This window comes from Salvelinus sp. IW2-2015, unplaced genomic scaffold (genome assembly GCF_002910315.2).
Source record: "Salvelinus sp. IW2-2015 unplaced genomic scaffold, ASM291031v2 Un_scaffold3898, whole genome shotgun sequence".
NCBI classification, from domain to species: domain Eukaryota; kingdom Metazoa; phylum Chordata; class Actinopteri; order Salmoniformes; family Salmonidae; genus Salvelinus; species Salvelinus sp. IW2-2015.
Genome location: NW_019945172.1, coordinates 31,896 through 51,107, shown reverse-complemented (window position 1 = coordinate 51,107; position 19,212 = coordinate 31,896). Strand labels below are relative to the sequence as shown.

General features: G+C 42.8%; 2 protein-coding genes across 8 annotated transcripts; both read left to right on the top strand.

Annotated features, from left to right (window-relative positions):
- The first annotated feature begins 1,052 nt into the window (after positions 1–1,052).
- Positions 1,053–15,994, top strand: LOC112076636 (uncharacterized). Of its 4 annotated transcripts, XM_070441401.1 has the most exons (11): positions 1,053–1,448; positions 3,448–3,668; positions 7,238–7,310; positions 7,415–9,451; positions 9,825–10,031; positions 11,272–11,471; positions 11,995–12,160; positions 12,251–13,936; positions 14,296–14,465; positions 14,605–14,668; positions 15,632–15,993. In XM_070441401.1, the coding sequence occupies exons 2-4, from the start codon at positions 3,663–3,665 to the stop codon at positions 8,602–8,604; spliced, it is 1,269 nt and encodes a 422-aa protein (XP_070297502.1). In that variant the 5' UTR covers positions 1,053–1,448; positions 3,448–3,662; the 3' UTR covers positions 8,605–9,451; positions 9,825–10,031; positions 11,272–11,471; positions 11,995–12,160; positions 12,251–13,936; positions 14,296–14,465; positions 14,605–14,668; positions 15,632–15,993. The 4 variants fall into 4 exon arrangements, with proteins under 4 accessions (XP_070297502.1, XP_070297503.1, XP_070297501.1 ...); XM_070441402.1 differs by having other exon boundaries at positions 7,415–10,031; positions 12,285–13,936; positions 15,632–15,994; XM_070441400.1 differs by having other exon boundaries at positions 7,415–10,031; positions 15,632–15,994.
- Positions 15,995–16,181: 187 nt separating this feature from the next.
- On the top strand, positions 16,182–19,167 carry LOC112076638 (uncharacterized). Of its 4 annotated transcripts, none has more exons than XM_024143359.2 (8): positions 16,182–16,330; positions 16,875–16,965; positions 17,079–17,241; positions 17,502–17,641; positions 17,824–17,960; positions 18,362–18,455; positions 18,568–18,904; positions 18,997–19,167. In XM_024143359.2, the coding sequence occupies exons 1-7, from the start codon at positions 16,290–16,292 to the stop codon at positions 18,841–18,843; spliced, it is 942 nt and encodes a 313-aa protein (XP_023999127.2). In that variant the 5' UTR covers positions 16,182–16,289; the 3' UTR covers positions 18,844–18,904; positions 18,997–19,167. The 4 variants fall into 4 exon arrangements, with proteins under 4 accessions (XP_023999127.2, XP_070297507.1, XP_070297505.1 ...); XM_070441406.1 differs by having other exon boundaries at positions 16,872–16,965; positions 17,079–17,154; XM_070441404.1 differs by having other exon boundaries at positions 16,872–16,965.
- The last annotated feature ends 45 nt before the right edge of the window (positions 19,168–19,212 follow it).

Genomic DNA, 19,212 nt, shown 5'->3' with positions numbered 1-19,212 from the left:
CATTGATGGATGGGGGCATATGGAAAGTGATCATAATTTATTAAACTGTCATACACTATATATATATATAAAAGTATGTGGACACTCCTTCAAATGATTGGATTCGGCAATTTCAGCCACACCGTGGCTGACAGGTGTATAAAATCGAGCACACAGCCATGCAATCTCCATAGTCAAACATTGGTAGTAGAATGGCACGTACTGAAGAGCTCGATGACTTTCAATTTGGCACCWCCATAGGATACCACCATGGCAACAAGTCAGTTTGTCAAATTTCTGCACTGCTAGAGCTGCACCTGTCAACTGTAGGTGCTGTTATTGTGAAGTGGAAACRTCTAGGAGTAACAACGGCTCAGCCGRGAAGTGGTAGGCCACACAAGCTCAAAGAACGGGACRGCCGAGTGCTGAAGTCGCATTGCGCATAAAAAAAATMATGTCCTCGGTTGCAACACTCACTACAGAGTTCCAAACTGCCTCTGGACAATATATCAGCACAAAACTGTTCGTCGGGAGCTTCATGAAATGGGTTTACATGGCCCGAGCAGCCGCACACAAGCCTAAGATCAACATGTGCAATACCAAGCATCGGCTGGAGTGGTGTTAAGCTCACCGCCTCTGAAGCAGAGGAAACGCATTCTCTGGAGTGATGAAACACTCTTCACCATCTGGCAGTCCGACGGACGAATCTGGGTTTGGCYGATGCCAGGAGAACGCTACCTGCCCCAATGCATAGTGCCGACTGTAAAGTTTGGTGGAGGAGGAATAATGGTCTGGGGCTGGTTTTGCCGAGGCCTCTTAGTTACAGTGAAGGGAGATCTTAACACTACAGCATACAATTACGTTCTAGACAATTCTGTGCTTCCAACTTTCTGGCAACAGTTTTGGGAAGGCCCTTTCCTGTTTCAGCAATGACAATGCCCCCATGCACAAAGCAAAGTCCATACAGAAATGGTTTGTCGAGATCGGTGTGGAAGAACTTGACTGGCCTGCACAAAGCCCTGACCTCAACCCCATCGAACACCTTTAGGATGATTTGGAACTCCGACTGGAGCCAGGCCTAATCGCCAACTTCAGTTCCCGACTTCACGAATGCTCTTGTGGCTGAATGGAAGCAAGTCCCCGCAGCAATGTTCCAACATCCAGTGAAAAAGCTTTCCCAGAAGAGTGGAGGCTGTTATAGCAGCAAAGGGGGTACCAACTCCATATTAATGCACATGATTTTTGAATGAGAGTTTTGACAAGCAGGTGTCCACATTCTTTTGGCCATGTAGTGTAGTTATAATTATTTATTTTTTTAACCTCCCCTATTATTTCCAGGACCTACTTGGCAAAGCAGAACAGACTTTCTAAACAGGAGTTTTGGGAACAGCAGCATACTAAGAGACAGACAGCCCATAGACGTGGACCAAGAGGATGTCTCTCCATCAAGGCATATGGCTACTACAAGTGTGAGGTAAGTTCCAATTTTAAAAGCCGATTTTTCAAACTTTCACAGACTTACAGTGGGGCAAAAAAGTATTTAGTCAGCCACCAATTGTGCATGTTCTCCCACTTAAAAAGATGAGGAGAGGCCTGTAATTTTCATCATAGGTACACTTCAACCATGACAGACAAAATGAGGGGGAAAATCCAGAAAATCACATTGTAGATTTTTTATGAATGTATTTGCAAATTATGGTGGAAAATAAGTATTTGGTCACCTACAAACAAGCAATATTTCTGGCTCTCACAGACCTGTAACTTCTTATTTAAGAGGCTCCTCTGTTCTCCACTCGTTACCTTTATTAATGGCACCTGTTTGAACTTGTTATCAGTATAAAAGACACCTGTCCACAACCTCCAAACAGTCACACTCCAAACTCCACTATGGCCAAGACCAAAGAGCTGTCAAAGGACACCAGAAACAAAATTGTAGACCTGCACCAGACTGGAAGACTGAATCTGCAATAGGTAAGCAGCTTGGTTTGAAGAAATCAACTGTGGGAGCAATTATTAGGAAATGGAAGACATACAAGACCACTGATAATCTCCCTCGATCTGGGGCTCCACGCAAGATCTCACCCCGTGGGGTCAAAAATGATCACAAGAACGGTGAGCAAAAATCCCAGAACCACACAGGGGAACCTAGTGAATGACCTGCAGAGAGCTGGGACCAAAGTAACAAAGCCTACCATCAGTAACCCACATACGCCGCAGGGACTCAAATCCTGCAGTGCCAGACGTGTCCCCCTGCTTAAGCCAGTACATGTCCAGGCCTGTTCGAAGTTTGCTAGAGAGCATTTGGATGATCCAGAAGAAGATTGGGAGAATGTCATATGGTCAGATGAAACCAAAATAGAACTTTTTGGTTAAAAACTCAACTCGTCGTGTTTGGAGGACAAAGAATGCTGAGTTGCATCCAAAGAACACCATACCTACTGTGAAGCATGGGGGTGGAAACATCATGCTTTGGGGCTGTTTTTCTGCAAAGGGACCAGGACGACTGGATCCCTGTAAAGGAAAGAATGAATGGGGCCATGTATCGTGAGATTTTGAGTGAAAACATCCTTCCATCAGCAAGGGCATTGAAGATGAAACGTGGCTGGGTCTTTCAGCATGACAATGATCCCAAACACACCGCCCGGGCAACGAAGGAGTGGCTTCGTTAAGAAGCATTTCAAGGTCCTGGAGTGGCCTAGCCAGTCTCCAGATCTCAACCCCATAGAAAATCTTTGGAGGGAGTTGAAAGTCCGTGTTGCCAGCAACAGCCCCAAAACATCACTGCTCTAGAGGAGAATCTGCATGGAGGAATGGGCCAAAATACCAGCAACAGTGTGTGAAAACCTTGTGAAGACTTACAGAAAACGTTTGACCTCTGTCATTGCCAACAAAGGGTATATAAACAAAGTATTGAGATAAACTTTTGTTATTGACCAAATACTTATTTTCCACCATAATTTGCAAATAAATTCATAAAAAATCCTACAATGTGATTTCTGGAATTTTTTTTCTCATTTTGTCTGTCATAGTTGAAGTATACCTATGATGAAAATGACAGGCCTCTCTCATCTTTTTAAGTGGGAGAACATGCACAATTGGTGGCTGACTAAATACTTTTTTGCCCCACTGTTATATCTGTTTTAGTCTCGGACACGAGACACTTCCTTCCGCCTGGGGATGAGGTTATGTCTGTATAGACGTATATATCCCAGCATATTATAACCATAGATGTTGCTGTGATTAAAGTAATACTCTCTATACTTTCAAGGCATTTTTGCACAAACGGTTTTGTAAACGCTCACGCAAAATACAAAAGGTGGAGTTTACCCTCCACCACAGGTTATAACACAATAACAACAAAGGCAACTACTATGAATTTCACTAAATCCATGTCATGCCCATATCTTCATTCAGTAGATAGTGTATGCTCTGTCTCACTGACTCATCTCTCCCACTTAACCCCATCAGCAGTCAGCAGAGACAGAGACAGAGGAAGGGGAACCAGACCTGTTGATCATCAAGGTGGAGGGAGAAACAGATGACCAGGAATCTAGGTCCAGACACCCAGCCAGAACAGTGGGAGGCAGCAGAAAGCCAACCACCCAACTGGCTGCAGCCACCACAGAGGACCCCGCCTTCCAGTCCAGTGACCCCAGAGCAACAACAACTACAACAACACCGCTATGGAGGTCAGTGGATCTGACGTCGTCTTCCAGTCAGAAACAGGGAATGTGAACCAGGGACTCCAGCAGTACACAGGATTTTGAACCCAGAGCAGAGAGACAGAGTCTGGACACAAAGTGTGACATGAACAGGGACCTCAATCTCCTAAGAGATTATTTAAACCAGGTGTGCAGAGAGGTAGTAGCGACTGATGATGGCGCCTCTGCTGCTCACACTAAAGTAATGGACCTAGGAGTGGCCCAGTGGGCCCAGAAACACAGACTAGCTCAGACATAGAAATGAGAGGTGTAGGTTAGAAAACCGCAGGTTTTTCCCCAAGTCGTTCCATTCTTCATCAGAACATGTGATAGTGATTGACTCTGTATCCAGTGGGCAGCAGGTAGATAGAGGTTTCGAGTGGGGTCAGGTGGGTACAGCTACTGCACCACAGGACAATGGGACTGGAAATAAGCAGGTAGTGGGAGTGTTTAACAGAAACGCACCAATGATTCACACCGAATCGATGAGAGACAACACCACGCAATTGGTTTCACCCGGCTTCCGGCCCTCAGAGATAAATACAGGCATGCATCTTGGCACAGGAAATGCAGTTGAGGCCAACAAAGATAGTTGGTGTTCGTTGGCAAGCCTCCATAGACACTCTGAAATACCAGGAAGAGGAGCTCAACAACCAACTCATACCTCACTTCCTGTTGGCCATTTTAGACCAAGCACCACAATTTCCTCTCACTTGATAATCTCACCACACACGGTAGACTATGCACCGTAGAAACAACCGTAACAAACTGCCATAAGAAGTTTGTCCATGAGAGCGACTTGCGCAGCACGCTGTTGGCCACACCAGGAAGCGGGGGTTCGCCTGCACCTTTGTGGAGAAGAGCTTTGTGTGCGCCAGCCATCTCCAAGTTCACCAGAACGTTCACACTGGGGAGACCTTCAGTTGTGCACAGTGCGGCCACAGGTTCTCCCACTCCAGCAATCTGAAAAGACATCAGAAGCTTCATCATTGAGAACTGACACAGAAGCAAGAGATTCCTATTGAAAATATGTTATAGCAATATCATGAGTTCAAACGTTGTCATATGTTTGCTTTGGTCTCATGCATGTTAAATTTTTTTAAAAATAAAATTGTTACATTTTAGTAATTTAGCAGATGCTCTTATCCAGAGCGACTTACAGGAGCAATTATGCTTAAGTGCGTTGTTCAAGGGCACGTCAACAGATTTCACCTAGTCGGCTCTTGCAGAGCGCTACAAATTTGCAAAACATATGACATATTACAATTTGTGTTGGCTAACGTTAGCTATGTGATTAGATGGCTAGGGTTAGGGTTAAGGTTATGAGTTAGGTTAAAGGGTTATGGTTAGGGAAGGGTTAGCTAAAATGCTAAGTAGTTGCAAAGTAGCTAAAAGTAGTAAAGTAGTAAGTAGTAAATGTCCATAATGAGATTTGAACACTCAACTTTTGGGTTGCTAGACTTTTGTGTTGTACGCCCCCCATCCACGCCGACCAACCACCACTCCTTTCATTTTTGCCTTAAGTAACCTTCTTTCTTATGTAACTATACCAAAAGTACCATATCATATTCATTTGAGGGTCACAGATGTAGATGTACTATGTTACATCTAGTCTATGAGACAAGGCTGGTTTACAATACAATGTGGTTCATATTTACAATTATCGGCATAAACTGTTAAGTTTTCTTAATTCCTTGGCTCCTTCAAGGCCAACAGCATCATTCACATTCACTTTTAAGGTTGATAGTGGTTGTTTTCTCATAAGAATACTGCGTGCCTCACAAAGTTATAGCAGATCCTGCAATTGTACCGTGAGAGTGAAAAACTGTCCTTTTGTACCAATTTGTTCATTAAATCCTATAATTCCCTCAATAAATAATATTTTTCAAAGAATTATGGTGCTTCTTATTTTTTTGTATTTTACCCCCTTTTTCTTCCCAATTTTGTGATATCCAATTGCGAGCTTGTCTCATCGCTGCAACTCCCCAACGGGCTCGGGAGAGGCCAAAGTCGAGTCATGCGTCCTCTGAAACTAATGTGTCTGAGGAAACACCGAAGTCAGCCTGCAGGCGCCGGGCCCGCCACAAGGAGTCGCTAGAGCGCGATGAGCCAAGTAAAGCCCCCCAGCCTAACCCTCCCCTAACCCGGGAGACACTAGGCCAATTGTGCACCGCCCTATGGGACTCCCGGACACAGCCTGGGATCGAACCCGGGTCTGTAGTGACGCCTCAAGCATGGCGAAAGCCAGTTGCCTTTAGACCGCTGTGTCACTCGGGAGGCCCCTCATGGTGCTTCTTGACCGTAAATATACACTCACTGGCCAGTTTATTAGGTACACCCATCTAGTACTGGGTCGGACCCCCCTGTAGCCACGAAGGGATGCACCTGGTCAGCAAAAATGTTCAGATACGCTGTGGTGTTCAAACGTTGCTCAATTGGTACATTCCTGTGCTAGGAAAACATTACACCACCGCCACCAGCCTGTACCGTTGACACCAGGCAAGATGGGGCCATTGACTCATGCTTCTTGTGCAAAATGGCTATGCGGTTGTACCACTCCTCAATTGTCCAGTGTTGAGTGTGCCCACTTGAGCTGCTTCTGCTTGTTTTTAGTTGATAGGAGTGGAACCTGGTGTGGTCGTCTGCTGCAATAGCCCATCCGTAACAAGGACCGCTGAGTTGTGCGTTCCGAGATGCCGTTCTGCACACCACTGTTGTACTACGCCGTTATTTGTCTGTCTGTGGCCCGCCTGTTAGCTTGCATTATTCTAGACATTATTTTTCGACCTCTCTCATCAACAAGTTGTTTTCGTCCACTGGACTGCCGCTGACCGGATGTTTTGTTTGTCGCACCATTCAATGTAAATCCTAGAGACACGGTTGTGCGTGAAAATCCCAGGAGGCCGGACGTRTCTGAGATACTGGAACCGCGCACCCGGCACTGACAATCATACCATGCTCAAAGTCTCTTAGGTCGCTTGTTTTACCCATTCTAACGTTCAATCGAACAGTAACTGAATGCCTCGATGCCTGTCTGCCTGCTTTATATAGCAAGCCAGGGCCACCAGACTCACTGTCTGTAGGAGCGAACCATTTTCGTGAAGGGGGTGGTGTACCTAAAACTCACATTGACCCTACATAAATATTCTCACATTGACCCTACATATATATTCTCACATTGACCCTACATATATATTCTCACATTGACCCTAAATATATATTCTCACATTGACCCTACATATATATTCTCAAATAGAACCTACWTAGTGTATTCTCACATTGCTTACGAATGAAATCAGTCAGTTGGCAGGAAACTATGTTTTCCTTTCAAAAGTACAGGAAATTATTGCAGTCCAATTTTAGTTTCAAATGTTTTGAGGACAGAGAAGCTTCAGATGTTCTGTGTCCATGAGTTGAGTCAGTAAATTAACATCTTAATTCAAGCCAGTTGATCAATATTATAGCCTWGTAATATCTGAGTTKTAATAGACCTGCATTTGTTTMAGAGCTTTGTAGAGCTCATGTCTGTCTACTTAATTCCTCCCTCCTCTTTTCAGGCCAAATCTACTGTGGAAGGGGAGAGAGARCTCCAGCCATGGAAGAAAGAAGAGGGTCTGAGGSAGATGCCAGGTAATGATGAATGGATTGTTGTAATGAAAAATGACATACTGATTGACAACCTCATTGTTTTTATTTGACTACATATGACCATCATGCTTRTGTTGTCTCTTCAGGCACTGATAGTGGCCARAGAATGACAGACCCAAACACACAGACCTCTCTAGACARGGACCAAACAGAGCTCACTGAGCAGCTCAGAACCAAACACAGCATAGTGACTGTCAACAGATCAGACACTGTTTTCAAGTCAGACCCGGAGCCTGAGAGCCTGAGCCAGGTGRTCCAACTCACAGGTCCAGGACCTGTTGCTAAACAGCAGCGCAGCCTAAACTCCGAGAGAACAAACGATCTGCCTGTAAACTCCCGTAAGCGAAGAGGCAGTGATACAGCGAATGATCGGCCATCTTGTTCTAGTTATGCTGCCGAGACAGTCTCAGGAAGCCCCTCGCCTCTCAAAAAGTTGAACCCCATTCCCCCACTTCCTCAGATGGTGAGGGGTGAACACGAGTATTCCCAGGGCGGTTCAGGGGTCAAGTCTGAGGTCATAGTTATTGACCCCCTCCATGTTGACGAGGGGGAAGATGGGGATGGCACGCCCTCGTCGTGGAGACAAGGTGACATCATGGAACACCGGCATCATCAAGGAGGACATAGTGAAGCAGATGCCATGCTTCTTGGAGGACATTCGAGTAACACTTATCATCATCATCATCCTCACCCAGGTGTCCAGRCWGCAGCYAGACAGAACTCACCTGACAATCACTTCTACACCATCTGCATGGACGGCGCTTTCAACAACCGCCTCGGCACCTTTCAGAACCCCGCAACCACCGCTCCATTGGCCGAGGGAACCGGGGAGCTGCAGMACCCCACCTGGGTGGATTTCGAGGGGAGCGCCCCCGACACCCACCTGGGRGACATGACTGGGACTCATCAGGACAGAGGGTCTAGGGAGGAGGGGGCGAGGTCCTACAGGTGCACCTTRTGCGGGAGGGAGTACCCTCACCTGTGCCAGCTCAAGATGCACCAGAGGGTCCACACGGGGGAGAAACCGTACGAGTGTGCCCTGTGTGGGAAGCAGTTCAGCCAGCTGTGCYGCCTGAAGCGGCACCAGAGAGTACACACAGGGGAGAAACCTTTCAGATGCGCTCAATGCGGGAAACAGTTCTCTCATTCCAGTAATTTAAAAGTGCATCAGAGCGTCCATACGGGTGAGAAACTGTTCCACTGCGCCCAGTGTGGGAAGAACTTCTCCTTTCTGAGCAATCTGATAAGACATCAGACAGTTCACGCAAGGAAATGATATGTTGTATTGATTTGCTGTGTTGATTTAGGATTGTTTTTTTCTGAATTGATTGGAAATTGAATGAGGTGTGTGATTGCTCTGTCTAAATGCCTCAACTCTGAAATGTTCGACTTGTTAGTTATACACGATTTCAACCAGTTAGCAACTTGGAGATTTCCGAGTTTCCCAGTTCCGACTAGCACGTACACGCGGCATTAAAAGTCGCGTTACCTGTTCTTTGTATTCATACTTTGCGTTCTCTTTTTTCTCCTCTAACTATTATTTTGTATTCTGGAGCAAATTGTAATGAAAAGAATGAATCAATGTTTGCTGCAGATTGTTATATTGGTTCAACATAAGGTTCAACTTRTTATTATTCAAATTCCTACAGTATTTGTGTAGTGTTGAAAATAATCAGGCCAAAATAAGARTGTCACAAGGKACATGCTTGTGTTAAAGTTTAAACGTTTTTTGGGATGTTTTGAGAAATAAACCAACTCATGGGAAATGAGAAGAACGTATTTTGTCTTTGAGAATAATGCATGAAGCTTTATCTCATCAGACAYTAAACTGTGATCTCAGTGTTTACGCTGAATTGTCTCCGGAAGTAGATGGTTTAACCCCGGAACAGGGTATTGCGGGGGTAAGTTTGTTTGCTAGCTAGCCTGCWTAGTAAGYWTGGCTTCATAGCATTCATTGCCATGGTTARCAATTGAACCGCTGAAATGGAACGTAAATCACAGAAAATAAAGTGGTGACAGCTGCATATAAGTACTTGGAGGTACGGTATTTGACAATAGTTAAAGGGTGTAACGTGGCAGCTGCAGAGAAGTACCTGGGTGTACGAGATTTTACTGCAGAAGAGGTAATGGGGTGGTGATTTTAATAAAATAGTGGTATATACTGTAGGTGTAGGGTTAAGTGGTGGATGTATTTATTTTAGTTACAGGAATAATGAGAATTTAATGTAGGTAGGAAATGACTGGCCCCACTTTAGTATAGTAGGTGGCGGTGTACGTACATTTAAATTGGATGCTATCCGCCAATCCCGAAGTAGGATAATCAAATCAAATGTATTTATAAAGCCCTTCTTACATCAGCTGATATCTCAAAGTGCTGTAGAAACCCGGCCTAAAACACCAAACAGCAAGCAATGCTGAGAAGAAGCTAGCTGGCTTGTGCTTGTAGTCAATTAATAAAAAAGATGTTCAACGAAATCGTTTTTCGTGCGCGTGTAGCGTCCGTTATGGAAACTTTAACAGCAACAGCCGTACGAGCAGTGTGTCAAATAATGGAAGAAAGCTACGCTGCTCTTCGTGTGGAAATGGAGTGTGGCCATGAACCGAACAGGAAGCCCCTGGCGAAGGAGATTGGCACAGGGAGGGAGAAGGAGACTGTGCAAGCATTTAGCCCTTGCCGTTCTTCTGATCGTATACAAATGGCAGGTGAGATCACAAATCAAATGATTTGTCACATGCGCCGAATACAACATGTGTGGACCTTACGGTGAAATGCTTACTAAACATTACAAGCCCTTGACCAACAATGCTGTTTTTTTTAAGTAAGAAAATATTTGAAAAGTGAGTAAACTAAAGTTTTTAAAAATTTGGGGGAAAAGCAATAACGAGGCAATATACCAGGGGTACCGAGTCAATGTGCTGTGGTACAGGTTAGTCGTGGTAATATGTACTGTACCAGTCAAGTTTGGACACATCTATTCATTCAAGGGTATTTCTTTATTTTCTGCATTGTAGAATAATAGTGAAGACATCAACACTAGGAAATGACACAAATGGAATCATGTAGTAACCAAAAAAGTGTTAAACAAATCAAAATTTATTTTATATTTGAGGTTCTTCAAAGTAGCCACCCTTTGCCTTGATGACAGCTTTGATCACTCAACCAGCTTCATGAAGTAGTCACCTGGAATGCATTTCATTTAACAGGTGTGCTTTGATAAATGTTAATTTGTGGAATTTCTTTACTTCTTAAATGTGTTTGAGCCAATCAGGTCTGTTGTGACAAGGTAGGGGTGGTATACAGAAGATAGCCCTATTTGATAAAACACAAAGTTCATATTATGGTAAGAACAGCTCAAATAAGCAATGCGAAACGACAGTCCATCTTTACTTTAAGACACGAAAGTCAGTCAATCTGGAAAATTTCAACTCATAAAAAATGTGCCATAGATTTTTCAACTAACCTGCTTAGTCATATTTTTAACTGAGCGGAAGAGCTCGGCTGGCATTTTGACTCAAAGTGATCTTGATTCAGAAAAGGTTGGTTACCACTGATCTAGAGGTTAGCTCTGCCCTGGACCAGAGCTAGAAGATAGCTAGCTACCTATAAACCTGTATGGGTGGTTGCTTGGCCCACACTCAATCTTGGGTTAGGGTTAACTATCACCAAGCCCGTTTGACTCCAATATGGCTTGTGTAAATGAGAGCAAGCTATCACCCAGGTGAACACTACACATTGGGGGTGAATGAAGGGGTCAGTTGTCCCCAATAAATGTGGGATCCAAATCCCTTTAAGTACAGTCATTAGCTGTAACACTATGCAGTCAATGTTATGGCAACTCTTTTTTTTTCTAGTAAGTTAGATATTATGGAATATGGGCCTTCATAGCTAGGGAACTAAAGGTACTGTAGTACCCAAATCTTAACTGGTATGTTACCCCACCAGGTTTGAGAAAGACCCCTGTTGCGGAACAGCAGGATGAAGAAGAGGCCAGTGGTGCTGATATGGAAGATGATCCCATGGACCACGATGATCCCACAGGTCATGATGATTACGCTCCACTGTTACCGATGTCATCGCAAGAACCATCACAGCCTGTTAAACCAAAGACCACATCCTCTCTGGTTAAGCTTATGGAAGATGAGGTCAGTGGAGCTTGTGATCATATACTGGGGGCCTAATTCATAAATGAGACTATATAAATTAGACTTACGTTTCGTAGCAAATTATACGTTTCAACGACGTGTACGGACAATACCAAGGTAAACGATGCAACTTCTTAATGTTAAAACAAATAAGAAGCATACTTTAACGTTTCATATCTAGCTAGCTAACTTGTACTAAGAGTTGGCTGGCTGGCTAACGTGAGTTGCTTACATATGTTTGGGACATTGAATATATGTGAACATTCCATGATATTTGCTATCCACAGTGTGTTGTGTTGGAGCCAGTAATGTGTTATTGTCAGTGGCTGTGTTTGTGTGATGTCAGATATATATTTTTTGTATATTAATACGCCTACCCATAATCCTTAATATAATCCTATCCTTTCTGCATGCACTTTAATTGATACTCCAATAAATATGGCACCATAGAACTTTGTTAAGCCCAACAATTAGCCAATCTCATTATTATTATTTTTTACTTACATTAAGTTATTTGTTACAGGTGCACCATTCGATTGTTCCTGTCAATTCTCTACTATCACTCACAAGATGCACAACCTGCTGCAAATTGTTCCACTGTCCACTTTGTCTCAGCTTTAAACCAACCAAACGCTCAAGATTACAGCGCCATGTTGATGTGCACCTGAAAAATGCAGTGTCTTTCAAAGGTATGCTGATGTTTTAACCATGTAGTCTGCTAGATTGTATTATCATTCTTGTCCAGATGTGCTTTACTCATTTCCGTCTAATTTTTCTAGATAAAAAGATTTGTAAATGCAATTTGGACTGTAGGACAGATGGCCATTATCACTGCCCCCAGTGTGAGAGAACTATCATCAGGAGGGATGCCATGGCAAGTCATCTGCTGTTGTGTCAAGGGGCTTCAGCTCCTGTTTCATCAGCTGCACTGCCCTCTACGCATGCTGTACCGTCCACACCTTTGGTACTGCCCACGCCTGCTGTAAACCAGCGTATTAAAATCACCACCCATATCCAACTGCCTCATAGTCCAGCCTATAGGACTCTGACGACTATGTGTGATCACTGTGGTTTTGTGCTCCTGAGAAAGAACTTGAAGCAGCACCTGCTGAGGAAACACCCGGAGATAGCCACTCCATTGGAGGGAGCAGAATCAGATCCTGTGTCTGTGGCACAACAACACGGCACCATGAAACATGCTGAAGGGACCAGACTGAGACAGAGACTGACCGCCACCTGCACCATATGTGGGCGTATGGTGACCATGAAGAACATGCGAGCACACATGAACAGAAAACACCCTGATTCCTGGTAGATGCCTGCTTTGCAAACAGAGGCATTATAGCCTGATCTCAGATCTGTTTCTGCTTTTGCTTTTTGTCATTGAGAAGCAAAACAATTTGGCCAAGAAAAAGAGTACAAGGAGTGGAATGTTAGCAAAACAGGTTCTGGATTTCAGGCTATAGGCTTCATGCATCAACTACTTCATTGATGGCTGAATTCTATTATAATATTTTTATAACAAATCTTGTACATTCATGTTGTATATTTTTTTACCATACAAATGGAGAAAATTGCATTTGTTAATCTGACCCCTCAGTTTCATTGGGTTACGGTTATGACCTGGCTGCCAGTTCCATTTCCAAGGCCTGAGTGCTGGTCTTGCAAACAAGCACAACAAACAATTGGGGAGGAAAACTATAGACATTTTGAACATTTCTTGCAGTCTCTATAACTTGTTAAAGTTGACTATTGTACAAAGTATGTTGAAAAGATGGGGAATCATGCTCCACTCACTCACACCAAACAATGGTTGTTCAAATCTAAGCTATTACAATCAAGTTATATAGCTTAGTATTTTATAGCTGTAGAAAGGTACATAGCAGCTTATAAGATCAAGAGGATGAGAATGTTTGAAAGTTTGTTCAGGCAGTTTGTCTTGTTGATTTTGTTTAGTGGGAGAAAAGAAAACGCCACTTATGCTGTTGGGAAATTTCCTATTAATATTTGAGTATCAAATAAATTCTCAACAAAAGATGTAAGAAGCTGCTAGAATCAAGGGCGTATCTAAACTTGTATTTACGGTATTTCACCGGCCCGCCCAACCTCGTCAGCTGTCCGGGAACTAATCAGAAGAAAACTTCCGGGGGATGTGAAGAGGTGTGAAAAGGTGAAGCCACCATCTGATAACAAAGAAGATGTTTACTGTAGCCTTCTCACATAACAGTAGGAACAAATTAGATTGTTTGTTGTAGTCTACTTGGTAACCATGTCTCACGAACTCGCTTTTCGTTGTCGTGTCACCTCCATTATGGAAGCTTTGACAGCAACAGTCGTGCAAGAAATCTGTCAATTTATGGGAGAAAGCTATGCTGCTCTTCGAGTGGAAATGTTGCATGAACAAAATAAAAAAGAGACAAGGATGGAGAAGCCAGCGAACTGCCTTAAGAACGCTTCAAAACCTGGTGAGATGTTGACAGTTAACTATTTAGTGTACAACACACATTTTAGCGTCTGGTGTACATCCATGGTTTAATTAAGCAATAATGTACGAGGGGGTGTGGTATATGGCTAATATACCACAAACACCTGAGGTGCCTTATTGCTGTTATAAACTGGTTACCAACGTAATTAGAGCACTAAATATAAAGGTTCAGTGTACGGTCTGAAATACCATGGCTGTCAGCAAATCAACATTCAGGGCTTGAACGACCCAGTTTATAACAAAAATAACCACAGAGGGCTAAACCACCACTATAGTGGTGTCTGTAAAAATATATGTATAAAATCATTAATGCGTCTATTTTCATTATTTGTATGTTAGTTACCCCACCAAGTTTTGGAAACTTTCCAATCGTGGGGCAAATCCTCAATAAACAAGAGGCCAACTATCATTGGCTAGAAGACGGTGCTGTTTTTGAAGGCCTAGCATCACCGGTGCCAGAGACGGAGAGACAAGAGCCACCACAGCCCCCTGGTCAGATTACAGACACGGTAAATTCCGTTTGGTTTGTCCCACCTACTTTGTAAGTGAGGACCACCACACGAGATGTMTGTGATGTTGATGCATCCCCAACATAACTGGCTGTGGTTTAGAACGTTATTCATCAATAATGACATTGTCTTTTGGAAGGTACCATGGCCAGTATGGCTCATCAAACAGGAGGAAATGGCTGATGATGATCTGGAATCGGAAGGTTAGTTGAAGCAACTATTTTCAATCACGATGTAAAGTATTTTATTTCGCTTGTATTACATTGTTGTATATGTCATAATTATATAAATTATTTATTTTTGTAATATACATTTAAAAAATAAATAAAAAAATCCATTCCAAAAACAAATGTGTGTGTGTGTATATATACAACAACAACTTAGACACACAGCTACATCTCATCTGCCCAGACCTGCATGCTCACACCCCATCCCTCGTGCCTGCATTATTGTTTGCCACTTGGCCTTAAATTGAACCGATTTGTTTTTCTTGGTCGCCCTTACTAATTCAATAATAAATCATTACATTTTCCATTGTATCAATGTCAGTGGATTGATTGACTTCAAGTTTTCAGTATACGTTTTTTCAAGATGAGTGATAACAGAATCGTCCAGCCCATTGGGTAACTCACTACACCCCAATATGTCAGTCTTAAAATATGCAGACAGACGGATTAAAAATACATTTACATTGTATATATTCTGACAGCCAACTTTATAGCTCCACCCACAATTTCGGGCATTATAGCATCCCAGAAAACATGGATTGAGTCATTAATAGTTTTACACTTAAGACATGACTCTGCCATTGTGCTGAATTTTGTCTCTTGTATAATCAATTCTATACATTATACTGGATTAAGCGTACATTTTCGTTTACTGTAATTTGTTAGTTATGCTCCATCTTTCCTCCACTTGTGCCAGCATCAGTTATTTTTTAAATCTGGTTCCAATAGTTAATATTTTTTTTTCTAAGAAATTGTCAGTTGGATATGCTCTCTGCTTCTAACAAACATGAAGGCAAGACAAACGGTTTTGATTACGCTAATCAATGTGGTCTTTATTTTATTTTGCACTTGTAAAGACCCTCAAAGTAAACTATCCCTTTTAATGAGTCATTGTAAAGCTAACTCTGTCACATTCATTGTTGGTTACTTCATTTCCAGGTTACGGCGAGTGGATTCCAGAGACTCCCAAGGCCAACCAGAATATCGGGGGAGAAGATGATGAGGAAGAGAGAAGTCCAGCCTCTGGGGATCCAGAGAACTTGGACTCGACGACTTCAAGAGAGAACAGAGTCCGTTGCTGGTGTCAGCTGAGGATGCTGCGACACCCATAAAGACAAAGTATAAAACACGCATGTTAGAACACACCGGGAAGCCACGTTTTCGCTGCGATATCTGCGGTGAGAAATTCCAGCGTCAGAGCGGCTTGACCAGGCACCAGCGGCACAAACACAACACCGTGAAAACCTACAGTTGCGCGTGTGTGGGAAAGGGTTCACCTACATCAAATCCCTCAACACGCAGAGCTCACGCACTCTGAAGTCCTATCAGTTCAACTATAACTCTGGATGAAGCCAAGGCAAGGAAAAGAGGTCTGACTGATGAACCCACAGACAGAAATGCAGCAAGAGATGGGAGTTGTGTAAAATGTTGCCCATTACCAGTACCTTGAAGATGCACGACTGATCACAAGGCTTCCATTTTTGTCGTTGTGGTTTCTAGATGATCAGTGCCATCCTTCACTCAAAGCCGGGTGGAGAAAAAGGTATTCCAGGAGTATGGGAAAACCAAAGGTCTTACGGATAGCACACGGAGACTGATGGTGAACATTATTGTGGCCGACATGATGGAAAATCATGGGTACGTATGATGACAAATGGTATAATATTTAAGTGTATCATTTGTCAAACTTAAAGGTATTAGACACCCCAAAATGAAAGTCTGCTAGATGATTTCAGACCTTAAAAGCAGACTACTGTCAATATACTGCATGTCCACKTCCCACACTATTGCTTGATAGATTTTTGTTGCCAATTCTTTCCGTTCATTTTGAGGTATAGTTACTATATCTACAAACCAATGGTTAGGAAATGGAAACATGGCMTGACAGTAGTGTACTTTTGACGTATGAAAATATCTTAAAAGCTTTCATTTTAGGGTGCCCTTTGACACAAGCTCCATTACTGTGGCATTGTGATTTTAGGTGGATCTGAAACACCAGTCATGCATGCATTCCCTGTAGAGTGCCAGTCTATCTGTTAATACTGAGTGGGTTTCCCCAGAACCATCCCTCAGCTTTAGATCACAACATGTAGTGYGGCTTCAGTTTTGCTGAGAAATGAATCACTGATTATCGCTTTTACTAGAATTGTTGTTKCTTTTTATTTTATCTTCCTCAAAGTAGGATCCCCCCATCAAGTGTCCGCACCAACTACGCCCTGGGGATTGTGACTTTATTCCCCTACTTGAATGATCCCGATTCAGAGCATGGTTATGTAAGTATGAACGGAGGACTGAATTCTCTCTCAGGGGATACCAGGCCTACAGTTCCAGGATGTTAAATTAAATGGTGTTGATCATTTTGATCTGTTTTGTTTTTGACTGACAGGAACAATATTACGACGCAGCTAGTGGGTCTGGTTATCTGACCTGGAGAATAAAGACAGTGGGGCGCAACAAATCATGTAAGATCAAGAGGAGAACCAAGTCCACCTATCAAAATGGTCCAAAGGCTCAACAAAGTTCCCCTTCAGCTGTTGAGGAACTGTTAGGTGATGAATGCAAAGGCACAGCTAAGTTCCTCCTGCACSATATTATCCCAATTCTTTGCTAAAGTGTAGTCCATCAAAATACCCACATCTTATTTTCACTCATCTGTTATCAGTTGATCGAGACATTTGGTAAGTCATTGTTGGATTGTTTTTGTAATGTCCATCAGATTCTAGTTAGAGCTCTTTAGCAAATAGTGGTAATGGTAGGGAMTTTTTTGTGCTGAATTTTCCCTGAAAGTTACATCTTTGTAATCTTTCAGATGAACAAGTGTCCATGTCTGAGGTCTCGATCTGCTCAGTTGGGTCTGATTCCTCTGGATCAGCTTTAACTCTGGAAAAAAKCAAGGCAAGAAAAAGASGTCTGACTGATGAACCTACAGACAGAAATGCAGCAAGAGACGTGAGTTGTGTAAAACGCTGCTGTTAGCTCCACTACTAGCGCGTRAGTGATATTACTTTAAAACACGTGTAGCTGTTTRTGTTCCGCCTATTTACATACCCTTGTCTTCTTGTCCATTACCACTACCTTGAAGATGCTCGACTGATCACAAAGGCGTCTATTGTTTTGATGTGTTTTTCTAGATGATCAGTGCCATCCTTCACTCAAAGCCAGGTGGAGAAAAGGTATTCCAGGAGTATGGGAAAACCAAAGGTCTTACGGATAGCACACGAAGACTGATGGTGAACATTATTGTGGCCGACATGATGGAAAGTCATGGGTACGTTAATAATTCAATGTGTTAGAAATGTGTGATGACCAAAGCTGTATTATGTTTAACAGTGCATGATTTTAGTCAAACTTGGAGTACCTGTGTGTTCATACTGGGGGGGGGTTCCCCAGCACCATCCATCAGCTTTAGATCAAACCATGTAGCGCGGCTGACTGACGTTTTGCTGAGAAATGAATCACTGATGGTAGCTTTTAGCAATTTTTATTCCAATTTTTTTTTTTTTTTTTTCAGCCTTTATTTAACTAGGCAAGTCACTTCAAATAACTTTTTATTTCCTGAGGGAACTTRCTATGTTCTGATGGGTGGATGCATACAATGCACATTAAAACATAAAACAGTATTTTATTTAAAACATTTTATTTAGATATTTTTTGTATTCTTCCTCGAAGGAGGATCCCCCCATCAAGTGTCCGCACCAACTACGCCCTGGGGATTGTSACTTTATTCCCCTACTTGAATGATCCAGATTCAGAGCATGGCTATGTAAGTATAAATGTAGGACTGAATTCTCTCTCAGGATACCAGGCCAAAAGTTCCAGGACATTAAAACGGCGTTCATCTTTTTAAAAAAAACTGTTTTCTTATTGATTGACAGGAAAAATATTACGATGCAGCTAGTGGGTCTGGTTACCTGACCTGGAGAATAAAGACAGTGGGGCGCAACACATCATGTAAGATCAAGAAGAGAACCAAGCCCACCTATCAAAATGGTCCCAAGGCTCAGCGAAGTTGCCCTTCAGCTGTTGAGCAACTGTCGGGGGATGAATGCAGAGAGGCGATATCTGTGCTTCAGCATACAACAACTAATGAGTCATCTGGTTCGAGAGAAGATGATGGCGACGTTCCAATACAGACAGGAGGTGGTTCATGATCCGGAGAAGTCCTCAACTGTCCTAGATGTCTTCCCCAGATTCCTTGACACTACAGGCTTGGTAAGACTGTATGAATAGAATTCATCATGTTTTGGTGATTTTAAAATAAGTGGAAAGATTAATTTTGTGACTTTTTGTTGAATGTACTTCAGATCAACCAAGATTTCACCAGACTTTTCGGAGAGGTGGTGTCTGGGACATTTATGACGAAGTGGCCAACATTTTTCAAACCCAGGGTCATCGCAGATTGCAAAACCCTTCCCTTCAGCGAACCTGTGGAAGACCTCCTCTCGTCTGCGCAGCATGAATCCAATGTTATGGTACTAGTGCAGAATTCAAATATATGTTTTTTGTGTTTCCAATTACTT